At 39.6% G+C, this 17,328-nt stretch overlaps 1 protein-coding gene across 3 annotated transcripts in view; it reads right to left on the reverse strand.

Moving 5' to 3' along the window:
- Positions 1–8,030, reverse strand: part of LOC110494854 (core-binding factor subunit beta) — a 36,032-nt gene extending 28,002 nt beyond the window's left edge. For 2 of the 3 annotated variants that reach the window (XM_021570186.2, XM_021570205.2), the window contains exons 1-3: positions 7,588–8,030; positions 6,916–7,002; positions 4,851–4,967 (exon numbers count right to left, since the gene is read on the reverse strand). In XM_021570186.2, the coding sequence (XP_021425861.1) occupies positions 4,851–4,967; positions 6,916–7,002; positions 7,588–7,665 (282 nt within the window). In that variant the 5' untranslated portion in view covers positions 7,666–8,030. The remainder of the gene's footprint in view (positions 1–4,850; positions 4,968–6,915; positions 7,003–7,587) is intronic. The other variant, XM_021570198.2, reaches the window with a different exon arrangement.
- Between the last annotated feature and the right edge of the window lie 9,298 nt (positions 8,031–17,328).

Consider the following 17,328-nt stretch of genomic DNA (forward strand, 5'->3'; position numbering starts at 1 on the left):
GCATTTTTAATGAGCACATTTCAGGGGCCTCTGGCACACCTTACATACGGCAACAGCCACGAGCACTCCAGGGGAGCAAATGAATACACAAACAAAACAATAACAAAAAATACAATCCTTCTAAACACTGCATCTTCATTGATGTGGAAACAAATGTGTCAAGTTTTAAGATTCCTTATCTAATCTGTTAAACAAATATAACGTTTTGGGTCATCTTTATACAATGACTAGTAAAATCTTCAGGGCTAAAATATGTATGTTTCCCATTGTTTTATTGAGCGCTCCATGGAAATAGAAGGGATGCAATCAGTCAGTGGTGTTTAATGGTTCAGATAATCATTTTATCACCTACTTTATTCAGTACGGCTCATCCTGGACCAGGCCCAAATCCCCGACACTCAAAGAAGGAAGAGGCGTCGTTATAGAGGATACCAGCGTGCGGGATACCTGACGAGTCCACGTCAGTGAGTGGATAAACCGCCTCTAACCTCCGCTCTTTTGGTGAACATACAATCACTGGAGAATAAACTTGATGAGCACCATTCGATCTATCTGATCATGTGATCTGAACAACTGTAATATCCTATGTTCCTCAGAGTCGTGGCCGGACATGGAAAACATTCAGTACCAGTCAAAAGGTTGGACACACCTACTCATTCAAGGATTTTTGACATTTTTACTATTTTCTACATTGTAGAATAATAGTGAAGACATCAAAACTATGAAACAACAAATTTGTAATCATGTAGTAACCAAAAAAAAAAGTGTTAAACAAATCCAAATATATGTTATATTTGAGATTCTTCAAAGTAGCCTTGATGTCAGCTTTGCATGCTCTTGGCATTCTCTCAACCATCTTCATGAGGTAGTCACCTGAAATGCATTTCAATTAACAGGTGTGCCTTATAAAAAGTTAATTTGTGGAATTTCTTTCCTTCTGAATGCGTTTGAGCCAATCAGTTGTGTTGTGACAAGGTAGGGGTGGTATACAGAAGATAGCCCTATTTTGTAAAAGAACAAGTCCATATTATGGCAAGAACAGCTCAAATAACCAAAGAGAAACGACAGTCCGTCATTACTTTAAGACATGAAGGTCAGTCAATGTGGAAAATTTGAAGAACTTTGAAAGTTTCTTCAAGTGCAGTCACAAAAACCATCAAGCGTTATGATGAAACTGGCTCTCATGAGGACCGACACACGAAAGGAAGACCCAGATATATCTCTGCTGCAGAGGATAAGTTCATTAGAGTTAACTGCACCTCAGATTGCAGCCCAAATAAATGCTTCATAGAGTTCAAGTAACAGATACATCTCAACATCAACTGTTCAGAGGAGACTGCGTGAATCAGGCCATCATGGTCGAATATTTGAAAAGAAACCACTACTAAAGGACACCAATAAGATGAAGAGACTTGCTTGGGCCAAGAAACATGCGCAATGGACATTAGACCAGTGGAAATCTGTCCTTTGGTCTGATGAGTCCAAATTGGAGATTTTTGGTTCCAACTGACGTGTCTTTGTGAGACGCAGTGAATGATCTCTGCATGTGTGGTTCCCACTGTGAAGCATGGAGGAGGTGTGATGGTGTGGGGGTGCTTTGCTGGTGACACTCTCTGTGATTTATTTACAATTCAAGTCACACTTAACCAGGATGGCTACCACAGAATTCTGCAGCGAAACTCCATCCCATCTGGTTTGCGCTTAGCGGGACTATCATGTGTTTTTCAACAGGACAATGACACAACACACCTCCAGGCTGAGTAAGAGCAATTTGACCAAGGAGGAGAGTGATGGAGTGCTGCATAGATGACTTGGCCTCCACAATCCCCCGGCCTCAACCCAATTGAGATGGTTTGGGATGAGTTGGACCACAGAGTGAAGGAAAAGCAGCCAACAAGTGCTCAGCATATGTGGAAACTCCTTGAAGACTGTTGGAAAAGCATTCCAGGTGAAGCTGGTTTAGAGAATGCCAAGAGTGTGCAAAGCTGTCATCAAGGCAAAGGGTGGCTACTTTGAAGAATCTAAAATCTAACATATATTTTGATTTGTTTAACACTTTTTGGGTTACTACATGATTCCATATATGCTATTTCATAGTTTTGATGTCTTCACTATTATTCTACAATGTATTTTTTTTTTTTTTTAATCCTTGGCTAAGTATTTGAGGTCCAAACTTGTGACTGGCACTGTACATATTACCTCAATTACCTCAACTACCTCGTACCCTGCACATTGACTCGGTACTGATACTCCTTTTACATAGCCTCGTTATTGTTATTTTATTGTGTGACTATTTTGTTTTTTATTTTTGTAAAGTTTTCTTACTTTTTAACTATGCATTGTTGGGAAAGAGCTCGTAGTTAAGCATTTCAGGGTAAAGGCAACACCTGCTGTATTCGGCGCATGTGCCAAATATATTTTGATTTGACTTGACATTGACAGAGTTGGTAAGACCTGGAGACAGTCCCATGGACTGTCAGCTGTCATGGCTGCATCACCTTAACACGCCTGTAACAATAATAATACATTTTATTTTAAGTGTTTTTCACGACACACAAAGTCAGTTGACATTCACAAGAAATCAGTAGTATATAAAGCAATAAAATCACATATTAAATAAGTAAGTATATAAAAGTACACTAAACATGAGGACAGACTAACTGTGGAGAACACCTAGACATGATGACACACTAACCAGGGAAGTGAACTAGACAGAGGATAAAAGCTAATCCTGTGTGCAGAGGTGTGTCTTTAGAATATGTGTATGGATTTGAGGTTCTGACATGGAGAGGGAGGGAGTTCCAGAGTTGGGGAGCTGCACTGCTAAAAGCCTGGTTTCCCATAGAGTGGAGCCTGGTGAGAGGGAGGGTGAGGAGGCCAGTGTGTGAGGTGCACAGTGAACAGGTGGGAGTGTAGGGGTGCAGGAGGTCAGTAAGGTATGTGTGCGCCAGTCCATTGAGGGTTTTGTAGGTGAGCATGAGCAATTTGAAGATGATCCTATATTGAACTGGAAGCCAGTGGAGTTTGATGAGGGTGGAAGTGATGTGGTCCCAAAGTCTGGTGTGTGTGAGGACTCGTGCAGCTGAATTTTGAATATGTTGAAGTCTGTCTCGTGTTTTGGCGCGGAGTCTGTAGAGAATGGCGTTGTAGTAGTCTAGGCATGATAAAACAAAGGTGTGAATGAGGGTTTCAGCATTTGAGAGAGGGTCTGAGCCGTGAGATGTTTTTTTGAGGTGGAAGAAGGCTGACTTGGTGATGTTCTGGATGTGGGGTTCAAATGACAGAGTTGGGTCAAATGTAACACCAAGGTTCTTGACTGTGGAGTTGGAGTGGATGGTGCAGCCGTCGACCCAGTTTGTTAATGAGGGAGTTGAGGCCCATGAGCATAATCTCTGTTTTGTCGTTTAGTTTGAAAAACTTGGTTAAGCAATAATTTTTCACTTCACAGAGACAGTCAACAACAGAGGGGGGTGACCAAGTGGAGTTGGGTTTTGTGTGGATGTAGATGTGTGATCTGCATAACAGTGAAATCTGAGTCCAAATTGACAGAGGATCTGACCAAGGATTAGCATGTAAATACTAAACAGTAATGGACCTAACACTGAGACTTGTGGGATACCTTGTAATACAGCGGCTGGGGCAGACCTGTAGTTGCCAAGGAAGAAAAACTGTTGTCTATCAGATAGATAAGATTGGGACCAGGCAAGGGTTGTTCCAGAAACTCCAAGAAGCCTCTCCATGCGGTCAGTTAAAATCTGATGACAGACAGTGTCAAATGCTTGAGACAGGTCCAGGAGGATGCGGATTGAGATGTTCCCAGCATCAGAAGCACAGAGGTGGTAATTCACTATCTTTACCAAGGCAGTTTCAGTGCTATGCATAGCCCGGAAGCCCGACTGAAGGGTGAGACTGTTGCAGCATTTGATAGATAGCCTCCACTTTGTTTTGAAAGGATGCCAGAAAACTGTCACAGAGGTCGTGGTGATTGTGAGAGAGGCGTTGTCCAAGGGGCGGTGAAGTCTGTTGATGGTTGAGAAGAGCCCTCCTAGGTTTCCTTGTTCATTCCTTATGATGTTGGAGAAATAAGCAGATTTGGTTGTGGGAAGTGAGTTCTTGTAGTTGTGAATGTGGTCTTTGTAGACCTCCTCGTGGATAATGAGCCCTGGATAATAAGCCCTGGATAATAATCCCTGGATAATAAGCCCTGGATAATAAACCCTGCCCTGCAGTACTGTCAGAATCACAGGAAAAGCAAGGCTTTACTATAGAATTACTATTTATATACTATACTATACTGTAATATACTATTACTATATAACTATGATTGTATTTCTATGGTTGGAACAGTGTCATCATCTTCCTTCCTTATGGCTTTGAGGGAAACCACATACTGTAGTCGTGTGTTCATTGAGTTGGTAGAATGTGTTGGAATTACAGTGAGAAAAATGGGCATGCTAAAAAACAATAGGAGAAACAGTGAAGAGTGGGGTTTTAAGTGGACGGCAGGGCAGTGTTCTGTGTGAAGCAATAACATATCATTACGGAAAGCCCATGGTTTATCCCACCCAGAAAACATATCAATCTGAATCAACAGCCTGGATTCAATCAAACTGTCGTGAGATCAACCTCAACGTTTGGTGAAAAATTCTAGGAATACCTCGAGCCCATACCAAGCTCTTTACAGATCATTAGTGTGCGGTTACATGAGTTCACAGAAATGTCTGGGAAATAAAAAAGTGTCATAGATGAGGTTAAGAAAAATCACCTCTCAAAAGTTGAACAGATGAGATTAGAGGGAGGATAAAAAGAGAAGAGAGGAGAAGAGAAAAGAAAAGAGATGTCAGGATTACCTTTCCCGTCTCCCGGTCAAAGTCCACATAATCTCGTGTGGGTGTCTGCCTCTGCTCCCCGTGCAAGTTGGCTGGGAAGAACTGCAGCGAGAGGTTGGTGCCCGTCGCCACAAAAGCCTTTTAGAGGGAAATCAATACAAACAGGATCAGAACGCTGGGCCTGAGCATAAATTATGCAGCCCGTCATTTATTTTTCACATCAGAGAGACTAGTGTCTGGAGCCAGTGCTCCCAACACTCAGAGAAAGAAGGGGAAAAAACAAGAGTCATCATTTTCTCTATTTGGAGTATAGAGTTACGCACATCTGATTTTATTTTACCAACACTCGCTGTTGGAATACTGGGCAATAGAGAACTGACTTTAGAAATGACAGAGAGACTGAATGAGAGGGAGATGGCATGAGGGAGAGATGGCATGAGGGAGAGATGGGAGGAATACAGTAAGAAAGATGGAAGGAAAATCAATAATAGCTTAAAAGTAGACCCTGCCTGACACTAATGACACAGGGTCTAGATGATTTCTTCTGAATTATGTTCCCTGTGCTTGGTTGATGTTATGGAATTTACCAGCTCATAGGTAAAGATTTTAAACAACTGAACTCCAAACATGGACACAATGTTTTCTGTTGTTTTCACAGCATTACTTCAAACAGAATAAAGGAAAAAACAACACAGGCAGAATACACAAAACACATACTAACACAAAATAAAATATTATGACCATATAATTACTAAGGCTATAAGTGCATAGCATATATTCTGCCTTATTTAATTAACAAAGTCTATTTGAATGTATTTAATTTACTAACATTTTAGGTATGATGATGGTAATTTCAAATGGCTTTCTCAGTCAGAATAATTGTATTTTGAAATAGACACACTTGGGTGAATGGTAGGGTTAGGACCCAGAGCAAACAGTGACAGTAATAAATCAAACAATCCTCATAAAGCGCCAAAATACTTTCATCACAAAAAAAGAACTAATTACAAGTAGGCCTAGTCACAATATTATTATTGTGAATATCTTTGTGAATCTTTTTGTCTGAAAATGGCAGTGAATACACTGCAATGTCACGTTATTGTTTAATGGCATGAGGAAAAATCCTTGATTTGAATTAGCTTACCAAAACTATTTTAAAAATCTGACTCAAAAAGTGTGAAATGTTAGACTACTCTAAGAATATAAGTAATAGGCCTAGATAAAAAAATATATGTTTGACTTTATTACAGCAAATACCTTAGTACACTCTTAGAATGAACGGGGACTCGAGTAAACCCGGAGGAACCCCTGGAGTTCCTCAATGAACCATTGAGGTCAATGGTTCATGTTTGCACCTTTGGTTAGTTGAAGGGTTTCTTGGAGGAACCTTTAATGTTTCAATGCTGCAATGGGTAATCTTTTGATAGGCTGACACCTCTACAATTAAAAGGTTCAAAATGTAACCCCACCCATCACAAAAAGGTTCCAGTTTGAACCTTTAAACAGACCCTTTTCAAAGGAACCTTTTTCAACTGGAGAGGTTCCCCATGTGGCATTTTTTAGAACCCCCAAAGGTTCTTCCAGGGGCAGAGTCCTTTACTTAAGAGTGTAGCCTACGTGAAAATATTGTTATGACTGTAAAAGGAGTGAGCAGAGGGACTGTTTTATGTAGCCACTGTCTGTGCCGCCAGACCAGCTCTGCCCCGACTTCAGTCATTGTCAATGCTCCTGTTGTGTTTCTCTCCTCAAAAGGTTATTGAGACAGAGGCAGACCTTAATAGCCATGTCTGTCAGACACCTGATACATTAATCATATTATAGTGTTATTAATTTTTTTGTGAAATAATGTAATGAGGATGTTTTTTGTGTTGTTTGCCAGAGAATAAAGGATTAAGTCATGTTTTGGCTGATGTTTTATTAGAATTATTTTAAATGTAACCTTTATTTAACTAGGTATGTAAAATGTCTAGTTCCGTTCCGGGTGTCTATTTATGCAACATATTGACAAACACTTAAGGTTAGTGTAATGATGTCTGATTATAGTCTTATTATCGCAGTTGTATGCTGAACAGAAATGTTTACTCACTATTTCTGAGCGACCGTCTCTAGAAGCGTTCTGAAACCTGGCTTGCCTCTCCTCGTGCGGTCTGTCTCGGAAACCTGTGTATTTGATCTGAAAATATGAAGGGAAAAATGCATCAATAAAGTTAATCCCAGAGGGAAAAAAATACATAAGTAAGTAGGATGAATAGACTTTACTGTGAAGGCATGGCTCACTTTATGGCTCAGATGATAGTCTAAATTTGAAACACGTCTTTATTTTGATAAATTCTTACAATTCCGAGGTATCAGATTAATTTAATTCAAATGCATCTCCATTTAGCCTATTGAATGATACAATATGGGAAATAAATGTAGATTAGCCATGAGGCAAAGTCACCGTGAATGTCAGTGTTTCGCGCAGTGAGATGATGAGCGACTCAGATAAATTGATGGATTTAAAACAAATCAAAACTAAAAATAGTTTCATAACTCTTCCACTTTTTTGAAAAGTGTAGGCTTATTTAGACATTAAAATATGAAATAACGTATCAGATAAATTCAACAGTGCTTCATATCTATAATGGAAACCATATCCATCTTTCAGTAAGAAAATAATAAAAAGGGTATTCTGCTGTCTCAGCGCAACGTGCATTTCCACATTATGAGGTACTTTGTTTCCGCCACCAGATAAAATGTATCCAATGAGTAGACTTGCCTCGCACTCCCGACTGAGTTTTCTGAAGAATTCTTCGTTTTCAAACTTGCTCCTTTGATCCGGGACCACCCGAGGCATCTTGAAGCTTTGCTGAGAAATGTTCCTTGATTCTAATTGTTTTGTGAGCAAGACAAACCTTTGCCGTGAAATAACAGCAATCCCGCTTCTATTCTCTTCCGTCTTGTTTTGTAGCAATGTGCTAACGTAATATTTACCTAATTGTAAGCAGGGTCGTGATCTCTCCCCGCTTTCAAATCTAAACTACTGAGTGGTCAGTCTCTGCCACTGCAATGGATTAGGCTCAATTTCGCACTCGGCTATAATTCCCTCTCACCCTGAAGCGTGTGATCCCCGTCCACTGACAACAAACGCCCGCTCTCTCGACTTTATCTGTCGCGCTGCATACTTCCTGGCTCCTCGGAGTCCGATTTATGACTGTACACCCAAAATACTCCCCCCATTCACAATTCTCCTCACTACTGATCCCCAGTGCGCATGCGCTGAATTTAACAAACTTCAGAGCACAATAAATAGCTTTCCCATGTATATGTCCATGTCTCATGTTCCTTAGCCCAGAAACATAAAAAACAAATCTTTGTTCGTAAATTATTTGGATCAGTAGGCCTACCTTGTGAAGACATGTTTTCCATAAGCATAAGACTTATAAGACATAAGACATAAGAAAATGACAAGGCTTCTGAAACAATTACTCAAGGCAAATATTTATATCTCTGGGAGGCACATTAAGAAGAGGCATATGAGAGTACCCTAATGTTGTAGAACATTTGAATTCCTGGAAAATAGTTGCATGTAAAGCTACCGATTTGAAAACCCGGTCCCCATCTCTTTCCTCTCCTTATGTCAATCAAGGCCAAGGGCAATAGTGCTGCTTGTTGATAATTGGAAATGTTGAGGCACTTTGTGATCTGTCCCTCTCTCTCTCTCCCCCACACGCACACACACACACACACACACACACACACACACACACACACACACACACACACACACACACAAACATAATTTCATGATCCTAAATATTCTCTTTGTTTTTACTATACACTTACTGATGATGGTTATGATTTGTATTCTCTTGTAGAACATATTGGCAATCTCAAGCCCTCCCTTGTGGAATGATTGGAAGATTATGCAATATCTACAAGGCATATAATAACTTGCCTGTGAAATGAAATTTAGCAAAATGTCATTCCAGTTACTAAACAGCACCAATCATGATTATTTTACTGTAAACAAAACAATTTACTCAGAGGAGTTAATTATTATAATTAACCACATATACTAATTAAAAAGCAAATACACATTTCTGTGAATCATTGAGATCAAAAGTAACTCATAAAAATGTGTGACTAATGTGAAATGTGTGGAGTATGTGTTTTAACTAGTATCTCCCTGAGGACTGTGGGAGGAGACAGGGAGTGGGAGAAAAACAGAGGGAAAGCAAGAGCAGAACAATGAAGAGGCCATGTACAGACGTCCTCGTCCTGTTTGAAAGATTGCAGTTATTACTTCACGCAATACAGTTTTCCATTGCTTTCAATACAGTTTTCCATTGCTTTCAATGTTGTACAACATTAACGCCTTAGACACACTTGTGGTTACAAGCTCCAAGTGCCATGATGAACTTGATGACCACTGACCAACAACTTAGATGTTGTCCAGTTGGCTTTTGGGGTGACTTCTGCTGCGGTGTACAGATCTTGATCGATGAGCACTTTGTCTGTGAGGAGGATATGGATTCCAAATAGACATGTCGGGGTCAAATAGCGAAGGGCGAATTGCCCATTCCACAATTCCAACTTTACAATCAACATCAATTCAAAAACATTTATATGAAGAAACATTTCATCACTTGGGTTTGTGCTGTCTGTAGACTTAGCACTTATGTAAATGACAACTCTAAACCAAGGGGGAATGTGGCAGACAATTAGACTTTCAAAAGGCAATTTGGACCAATCACATACAGTATGTTGTTGAGGGTTCTTTTGTGGGAATTGTTGCTTTTATGAGCACTGTATCATTGCAGATTCTTTCTTGGATTGAGATCCTTCATGAGTAAATGTGTTAAAAGGAAAGGCTTCTGGCCAAATGAGGCATATGAGTGCTTTAATAACACCACAAAACACTAATTAATTAATAAAATATTCTGTGGTCACCGTTGGAGAGCCATTCTGACAGGCAGCTTCTAGTCAGGAGCTAGGTGTCTGCTCCAATCCTCCTCAACAGGATGAGCACAGAGGCAGAGCTGTGGTGGAGAGACACAGAGAGACCGACAACCCTCTCCTGAGCCAACACATACACTGGTGCTGATGAAACATAACCTACTGCAGTTGAAATGTTCTGACATTAAAACGATTCACTCTCATCGCCTTTAAGTTGCTATTCAAGGCCATGTTTATACTCTGTTTTCTTGCAAGAAAACATTGTTCAGGTTTGGTATTACATATTAAAAGGAATCAAGTGAAGCAAGCAACAACGCAGCACAGACAGAGCTAAGACTACACACATTCCCTTTACTGAACTAAAGAGCCGTTTGTTTTTTTGTGTGGTTGTTAAATAATGATCAATGGAAATCTATACATGAAACGAGGTGCTTTGAAGTATCTTGACTACTAACACTCCAACCTGAATCTGAACTGAAAGGATCTAAACTTGGCTCTACATGTCTGAACACGTTTTCTGCAGACACTGCAGGATAGACAGCAGAGAATAACTGAAGGGGAAATGCTGTAAACAAAAAGAGAAAGGTAAAAAGGGGTAGACAAAAACAATGCATATATATATATATATATATATATATATATATATATATATATATATATATATATATATATATATATGTATATATAAAGCCAATATATATATGAATAAATATATACAGTATATCTATATCTATATAGTGGTTAGCATATTTGTCATTCACTTTGCAGAAGGAAAACACCATAAATAGGCTTAAAAGTGATGTCTATCTGATAGCTCTACTGGAACAATTATACAGCTTCATTACTTAAACTGATGCAGTGTCAGGCATGAGGGCAGATTGAGATGGTGTGAATAGTAGTAGCCTGCTGTATGTTCAATTAGTTCTGCAGCCTCCTAAGTATTAGCCTAGTTTTTGGGTCATATTCTAGTTGATGAAACTTCTGTTGTCATGGGGATGCAGGCAGGACAAGCTGGTAGACAGAGGGTAGGAAATGAAGCAAACATCTGAATATAGTGGCTGCCTAGGCCGGCATCACAAGTTATTAACCCAAGCATATCGAGCTACATCAGAGGCTGAGAATCACGCGGTTTCAGCACCGAGGATGATTAATGATGTTATGGAATCTCCTCGGCTTCCCTGTCTCTCACTCATCCGTCGGCCACACATAAACAGCATGGGGCGCCCTCTGAAACGCTGCAGGCTGCGTTGCAACGTGGTCTCATGGCAATTCGTATTAGTCTGTATGTAAATCTGTCACACTCAATTTGGTATGATACAAATGTTACATTACATTATGAATGGAACAGATGTTGCGCAATACCATCCGAATTAGAGGACGTACAGTATCATATGTCTTACAAAAGCATACCAATTGGATGACTTAAGTTATTATATGTCTTGGAGGATGTATACAGTAGTAGTATACAGAGCCATATACAGTGCCTTCAGAAACTCTTCACATACCTTGACCATGTCAACATTTTGTTGTGTTACAGACTGAATTTAAAATGGATTAAATTGAGATGTTTTGGTCACTGGCCTACACACAATTCCCCATAATGTCAAAGTGGAATTATATATTATATATATATTATATATATATATATACATATATATATATATATATATATATATATATATATATATATATATTATATATAAGATATATAATATATATATATATAATATATATATATATGTATAATATATATAAATACATATATATATATATAATATATATATATATATATTATATATATATGTATATATATATATTATATATAATATAATATATATATAATATAATATATATAATATAATATATATATATATATAATATAATATATATATATAAAATATATATAAAAAATATATATGTTTTACAATTTCATAAAAAAATAAAAACTGAAATGTCTTGAGTCAATAAGTATTCAACCTCTTTGTTATGGCAAGCCTAATAAGCTCAGGAGTAAAAATGTACATAACAAGTCATATAATACATTGCATGGAGTCACTCTTTGTGCAATAATAGTGTTTAACATGATTTTTGAATAACTACCTCATCTCTGTACCCTACACATACAATTATCTGTAAGGTCCCTCAGTCGCGCAGTGAATTTCAAACGCAAAATCAACCACAAAGACCAGGGAGGTTTTCCAATCTGTCACGCCTGCACCTGCTCCCCCTTTCTTGTGCTTGAGGGCGGCAGGCTTCCCTTTATTATTCACACCTGTCACCATCATTACGCGCATCAGAGCTCATTGGACTCACCTGGACTCCTTCACGTTGTTGATTGCCCCCGCTATATCTGTCTGTTCCTCAGTTGTGTTCCCCGTGTCAGCATTATTGACGTAATGTCGTCTTCTTCCCCCCGTCCAGATGCTGTTCTTGTTTTGTTTGATGTCCATTTTCCCTGTACTTGCTTCTTTTCTCCAGCGTCGGTCCTTACATAATGCCTCGCAAAGAAGTGATCCTATTGGTAGATGGGTAAAAAAAAAAAGAGACTTACCCAGAAAGACTTCAGCTGTAATCGCTGCCAAAGGTGATTCTAACATGTATTGACTCAGGGGGTTGAATACTTATCTAATCAAGATATATGAGTGTGTTTTTGGATTTTTTAATTTTTTACAAATGTTAGAATGTTTTGTATTAATCGTTGACAAAATGTGTTATATTAAATCTATTTTAATCCCACTTTGTAACACAACAAATTGTGGAAAAGTCAAAGGATGTGAATACTTTCTGAAGGCATTGTATTTGGATCTGGCAATATACGTCTTTCTCTGAGACCAGGTTGCTTGTTGAGTCAACAACAAAGGATAATTATGTGGAGAATTTAGATTGGTGGTTAGGTGAACTAATGACAAAGGTTAGGATCATTTACATGAAAGGTTAGGGGAACTAAAACGATAAAGGTTAGGTAAATTTAGGCAGCAGGTTAGGTGAAATGTGTTAAGTTTAGAATGAGGGTTAGGGGAAGGGTTAGCTAAAATGTCCACCCACCCTACCTGACCCACCTCCCTACTTTTGTTTCTGTCTAAAGTAACTAGACCATTAGTAGGTATCATACAGTACATATTGGAGGTGCTCAGAAAATAAAGTATGTTTCGTATTGGCTCTGAGGCCAAGCTGCTGAAACAGAAGGCAAGGGGTGTCTGGAGGTCAGGCAGCTAGACTGGACGGTTTTAGAGAGGCGCGTGGTGGCAAGTTGTCTGTGTGACAATCAGACAGGGGGCTCTCCTCGTGAGAGCAAAAAATAGCATCACACACTGACACACATTTAGACTGGACTCCATGACTTTGGGCGGGAAATCTTTTATGACAGGACAAGAGACAGACTTGTAGATTATGTTGAAAGATGTAGGCTATAATGGCTTTAAAATAAAGTTGATAAATTATTTGATTGGCCAGTCTAAAAAGGCCATTTCATGCCCATGGTACCATGATCAATTTACAGAAGGACAAATCTATATATTGACGAAATATTGACTAAGATCATCCCTTATTTTGTTATGCAATTACTTGGGCTATGCTTACATCACACAACAAGATGCATACTCAATGCATAGCTGATTTTAACATAGAGTAAACAATATTATTAACTTAGTTTCATACACTTTTCTGAATATCCATTAGAATTTAGGATAAATATATTTTTATTCTACGGAATTGTAGTAGGATTTTTGTCCACCAGAGGGAACACAGCCATACCATCAGTTATTTCCACTGTGCATCTACTGTGTAGACCTGCCTGTGGCCCTGTGCTGAAAAAAATCCCCAAAAGATAGTCATTTTGGCTATTCATTATAGCCAAAATGACAACCCAAGGGGCCAAGAAAACATCACAGTGAGTGCCTCATGCTGTTCTGTCTCGCATACGCACGGACGCACACACACACATGCACACCAGTTCGTTCAACTGTTTATGTAGGCTACTGTAAATTCAAATCAGGTAATGAGAATTTCACAGCAAAGAGGGAGGGTGGGAATGAGAGAGAGAGAGAGATGCTACACAGGCATGAATCTTGCTAACTGAATTCACCATACTGTTATATTATCAGGCCACAGTAAACGATGCAACAAGCAGCACAAACCAAAGAACAACGTTCTGTTACTGAGCTGGGCACAAAGCAGAAAGCCAGTTAGTTTCCATAGCAATCATAGATTGAGGGCCCTGACCCTTGAGGAATAAACATGATCAGCACTTTTTCTTCATTCAAGGATCATTCAATAGCAATGACACCCCCCCCCCCCCAGAATAAACAAGACACTGTGGAGGACTTGCTAGAAAATGTACATGTGAGCAGATGTCTTACAGGCAGCAGTGTGGCTTTCTATCTGAGAAGACTCCCAGGACCCTTCTCAGAGGCAACACTATTGTCCCTGTCCATTCCCATGAGCGGGCACTTATGTATTTATTGGTGTGAATGTGTTATGCATTGTTTTAATCTAATACTGTACAGGATGTTGAGGTAAAAGCCCTGTGTGGCTAGGAGGAATAGGCCTACAGCTCAGATGCATTCACGCTGTACAGACAAATACATGGGTTGGTTGGGTAACCCAGTCACCTGTATATACAATGATTTGTATAGTAGCAATTTTCATGGAACATTTCATCTTGTAAACGAAAAGGGGACTGCTTGCTTGAGAATTCTGCAGCAGGCGGTCTCCTAGCAACAGACAGACAGCACTGCTGTGCTATAAATATCCTGTTGGTTGGTGTGTGATGTGAGGCTGGCGGGGACAGGAATAAGGCACAGGAGTTTTGGGGCATTCCGAGACTCTGAATTCACTCACGGTGACCTCACACCCTGACTGTTCCAGTCAGACAAAGCATGCATGAGCAACACACACAGTCCAGTTCTAGAGCACTGAATGAAGAGGAGAGAATATAGGCCTACTCTATGAGTCTCAAGGACCAGACGGAATAGCAGCTCTTTCTCAAAAAGCATGTGATGATACTACATCTACTTCTCACCTCTAAACCTGAGCTCCAAGATGTGTCAGCTTTTACAACCACAAACTTGTCTTGATAGATGAGAGAAGTGTTTGTGTGTGTGTGTGTTTATGCGACAACTAGGCTATATATCTAAGTGAGTGTAGGTTACGTGGTTGACCGGTGAGTAAACGCAATGCTCCACGTCCTAAAATGTCATTGTCTGTTTTTGATATAATGCCATGCTTTAACTTTATAAGATAAAGTACTGTAAGGGTACAGTATATAACTACAGTAATTCATCGAGAGGTGGGACCACAAACGCACCTTCCCTTTTGGACCAGAAGATGGTGCAATTGATCCATTACACAAAGCTCAGACTATAGAACCCATTCAGTACCCACCCCTCTGCTGATGCCATCTTTAAAATATTCACTCCCTCTTTCTCTTCCTCGATCTCCCTCTCTCCATCACTGATAAAACAGTCTGTCATGCTAAGGAATCAGGCTGGCCAGACATAGCCTGCTGAAATAAAGGTGAAATAAATCAAATAAATAAAAACTGTAGTCGTGACAGTATTATAATTCCACTGATACTGGTGACCATCTGAATGAGGAAAATGTGATGTTTGTTGAAATGACTTACATGTTTGTTTGCATTTTGTGATGCATAGCTAATCCCTTAATAATCCCATATTTCAAATAGATTTGGGTGTTTTTAAAACAATGGCCCTCTGGTTAAACTATTCATGTTCTTTTACTATGTAGTGTCTAAGAGTAGTCTAAGAGTGTCTAAGTCTAAGATCAAGTCTCTAATGCTTAACTGCAACTCAACACGCCACTCTATTTAATCTATCACTCAATCAATCACCATCCTCCCTCACTTCCTATCTACCCTCTTCACAATCATTCTCTCTCGCCATCTATCTGTGCCATGGCTGAACCCACTGAACTTGCAGCCTCAGCCCAATCAGAATCTCCCTTCTTGGGCATGACTGTGTGCTTCTGTACTGAATGACCACTGTCTCTGTCTCTCTGTCTCTCTGTATCAGTCTCTCTCTCATATATATATATATATATATACAGTGGTGCAAAAAAAGTATTTAGTCAGCCACCAATTGTACAAGTTCTCCCACTTAAAAAGATGAGAGAGGCCTGTAATTTTCAAAATGAGAAAAATGAGAAAAAAAATCCAGAAAATCACATTGTAGGATTTTTAATGAATTTATTTGCAAATTATGGTGGAAAATAAGTATTTGGTCACCTACAAACAAGCAAGATTTCTGGCTCTCACAGACCTGTAACTTCTTCTTTAAGAGGCTCCTCTGTCCTCCACTCGTTACCTGTATTAATGGCACCTGTTTGAACTTGTTATCAGTATAAAAGACACCTGTCCACAACCTCAAACAGTCACACTCCAAACTCCACTATGGCCAAGACCAAAGAGCTGTCAAAGGACACCAGAAACAAAGTTGTAGACAAGTACCAGGCTGGGAAGACTGAATCTGCAATAGGTAAGCAGCTTGGTTTGAAGAAATCAACTGTGGGAGCAATTATTAGGAAATGGAAGACATACAAGACCACTGAAAATCTCCCTTGATCTGGGGCTCCACGCAAGATCTCACAACGTGGGGTCAAAATTATCACATGAACGGTGAGCAAAAATCACAGAACCACACGGGGGGACCTAGTGAATGACCTGCAGAGAGCTGGGACCAAAGTAACAAAGCCTACCATCAGTAACACACTACGCCGCCAGGGACTCAAATCCTGCAGTGCCAGACGTGTCCCCTGCCTAAGCCAGTACATGTCCAGGCCCGTCTGAAGTTTGCCAGAGAGCATTTGGATGATCCAGAAGAAGATTGGGAGAATGTCATATGGTCAGATGAAACCAAAATATAACTTTTTGGTAAAAACTCAACTCGTTGTGTTTGGAGGACAAAGAATGCTGAGTTTCATCCAAAGAACAAAATACCTACTGTGAAGCATGGGGGTGGAAACATCACGTTTTTCTGCAAAGGGACCAGGACGACTGATCCGTGTAAAGGAAAGAATGAATGGGGCCATGTATTGTGAGATTTTGAGTGAAAACCTCCTTCCATCAGCAAGGGCATTGAAGATGAAACGTGGCTGGGTCTTTCAGCATGACAATGATCCCAAACACACCGCCCGGGCAACGAAGGAGTGGCTTCGTAAGAAGCATTTCAAGGTCCTGGAGTGGCCTAGCCAGTCTCCAGATCTCAACCCCATAGAAAATCTTTGGAGGGAGTTGAAAGTCCGTGTTGCCCAGCAACAGCCCCAAAACATCACTGCTCTAGAGGGGATCTGCATGGAGGAATGGGCCAAAATACCAGCAACAGTGTGTGAAAACCTTGTGAAGACTTACAGAAAACGCTTGACCTCTGTCATTGCCAACAAAGGGTGTATAACAAAGTATTGAGATAACTTTTGTTATTGACCATAATTTGCAAATAAATTCATTAAAAATCCTACAATGTGATTTTCTGGATTTATTTTTCTCATTTTGACTGTCATAGTTGAAGTGTACCTAGGATGACAATTACAGGCCTCTAATCTTTTTAAG

Source organism: Oncorhynchus mykiss, chromosome 2 (genome assembly GCF_013265735.2).
Source record: "Oncorhynchus mykiss isolate Arlee chromosome 2, USDA_OmykA_1.1, whole genome shotgun sequence".
Taxonomy (NCBI): domain Eukaryota; kingdom Metazoa; phylum Chordata; class Actinopteri; order Salmoniformes; family Salmonidae; genus Oncorhynchus; species Oncorhynchus mykiss.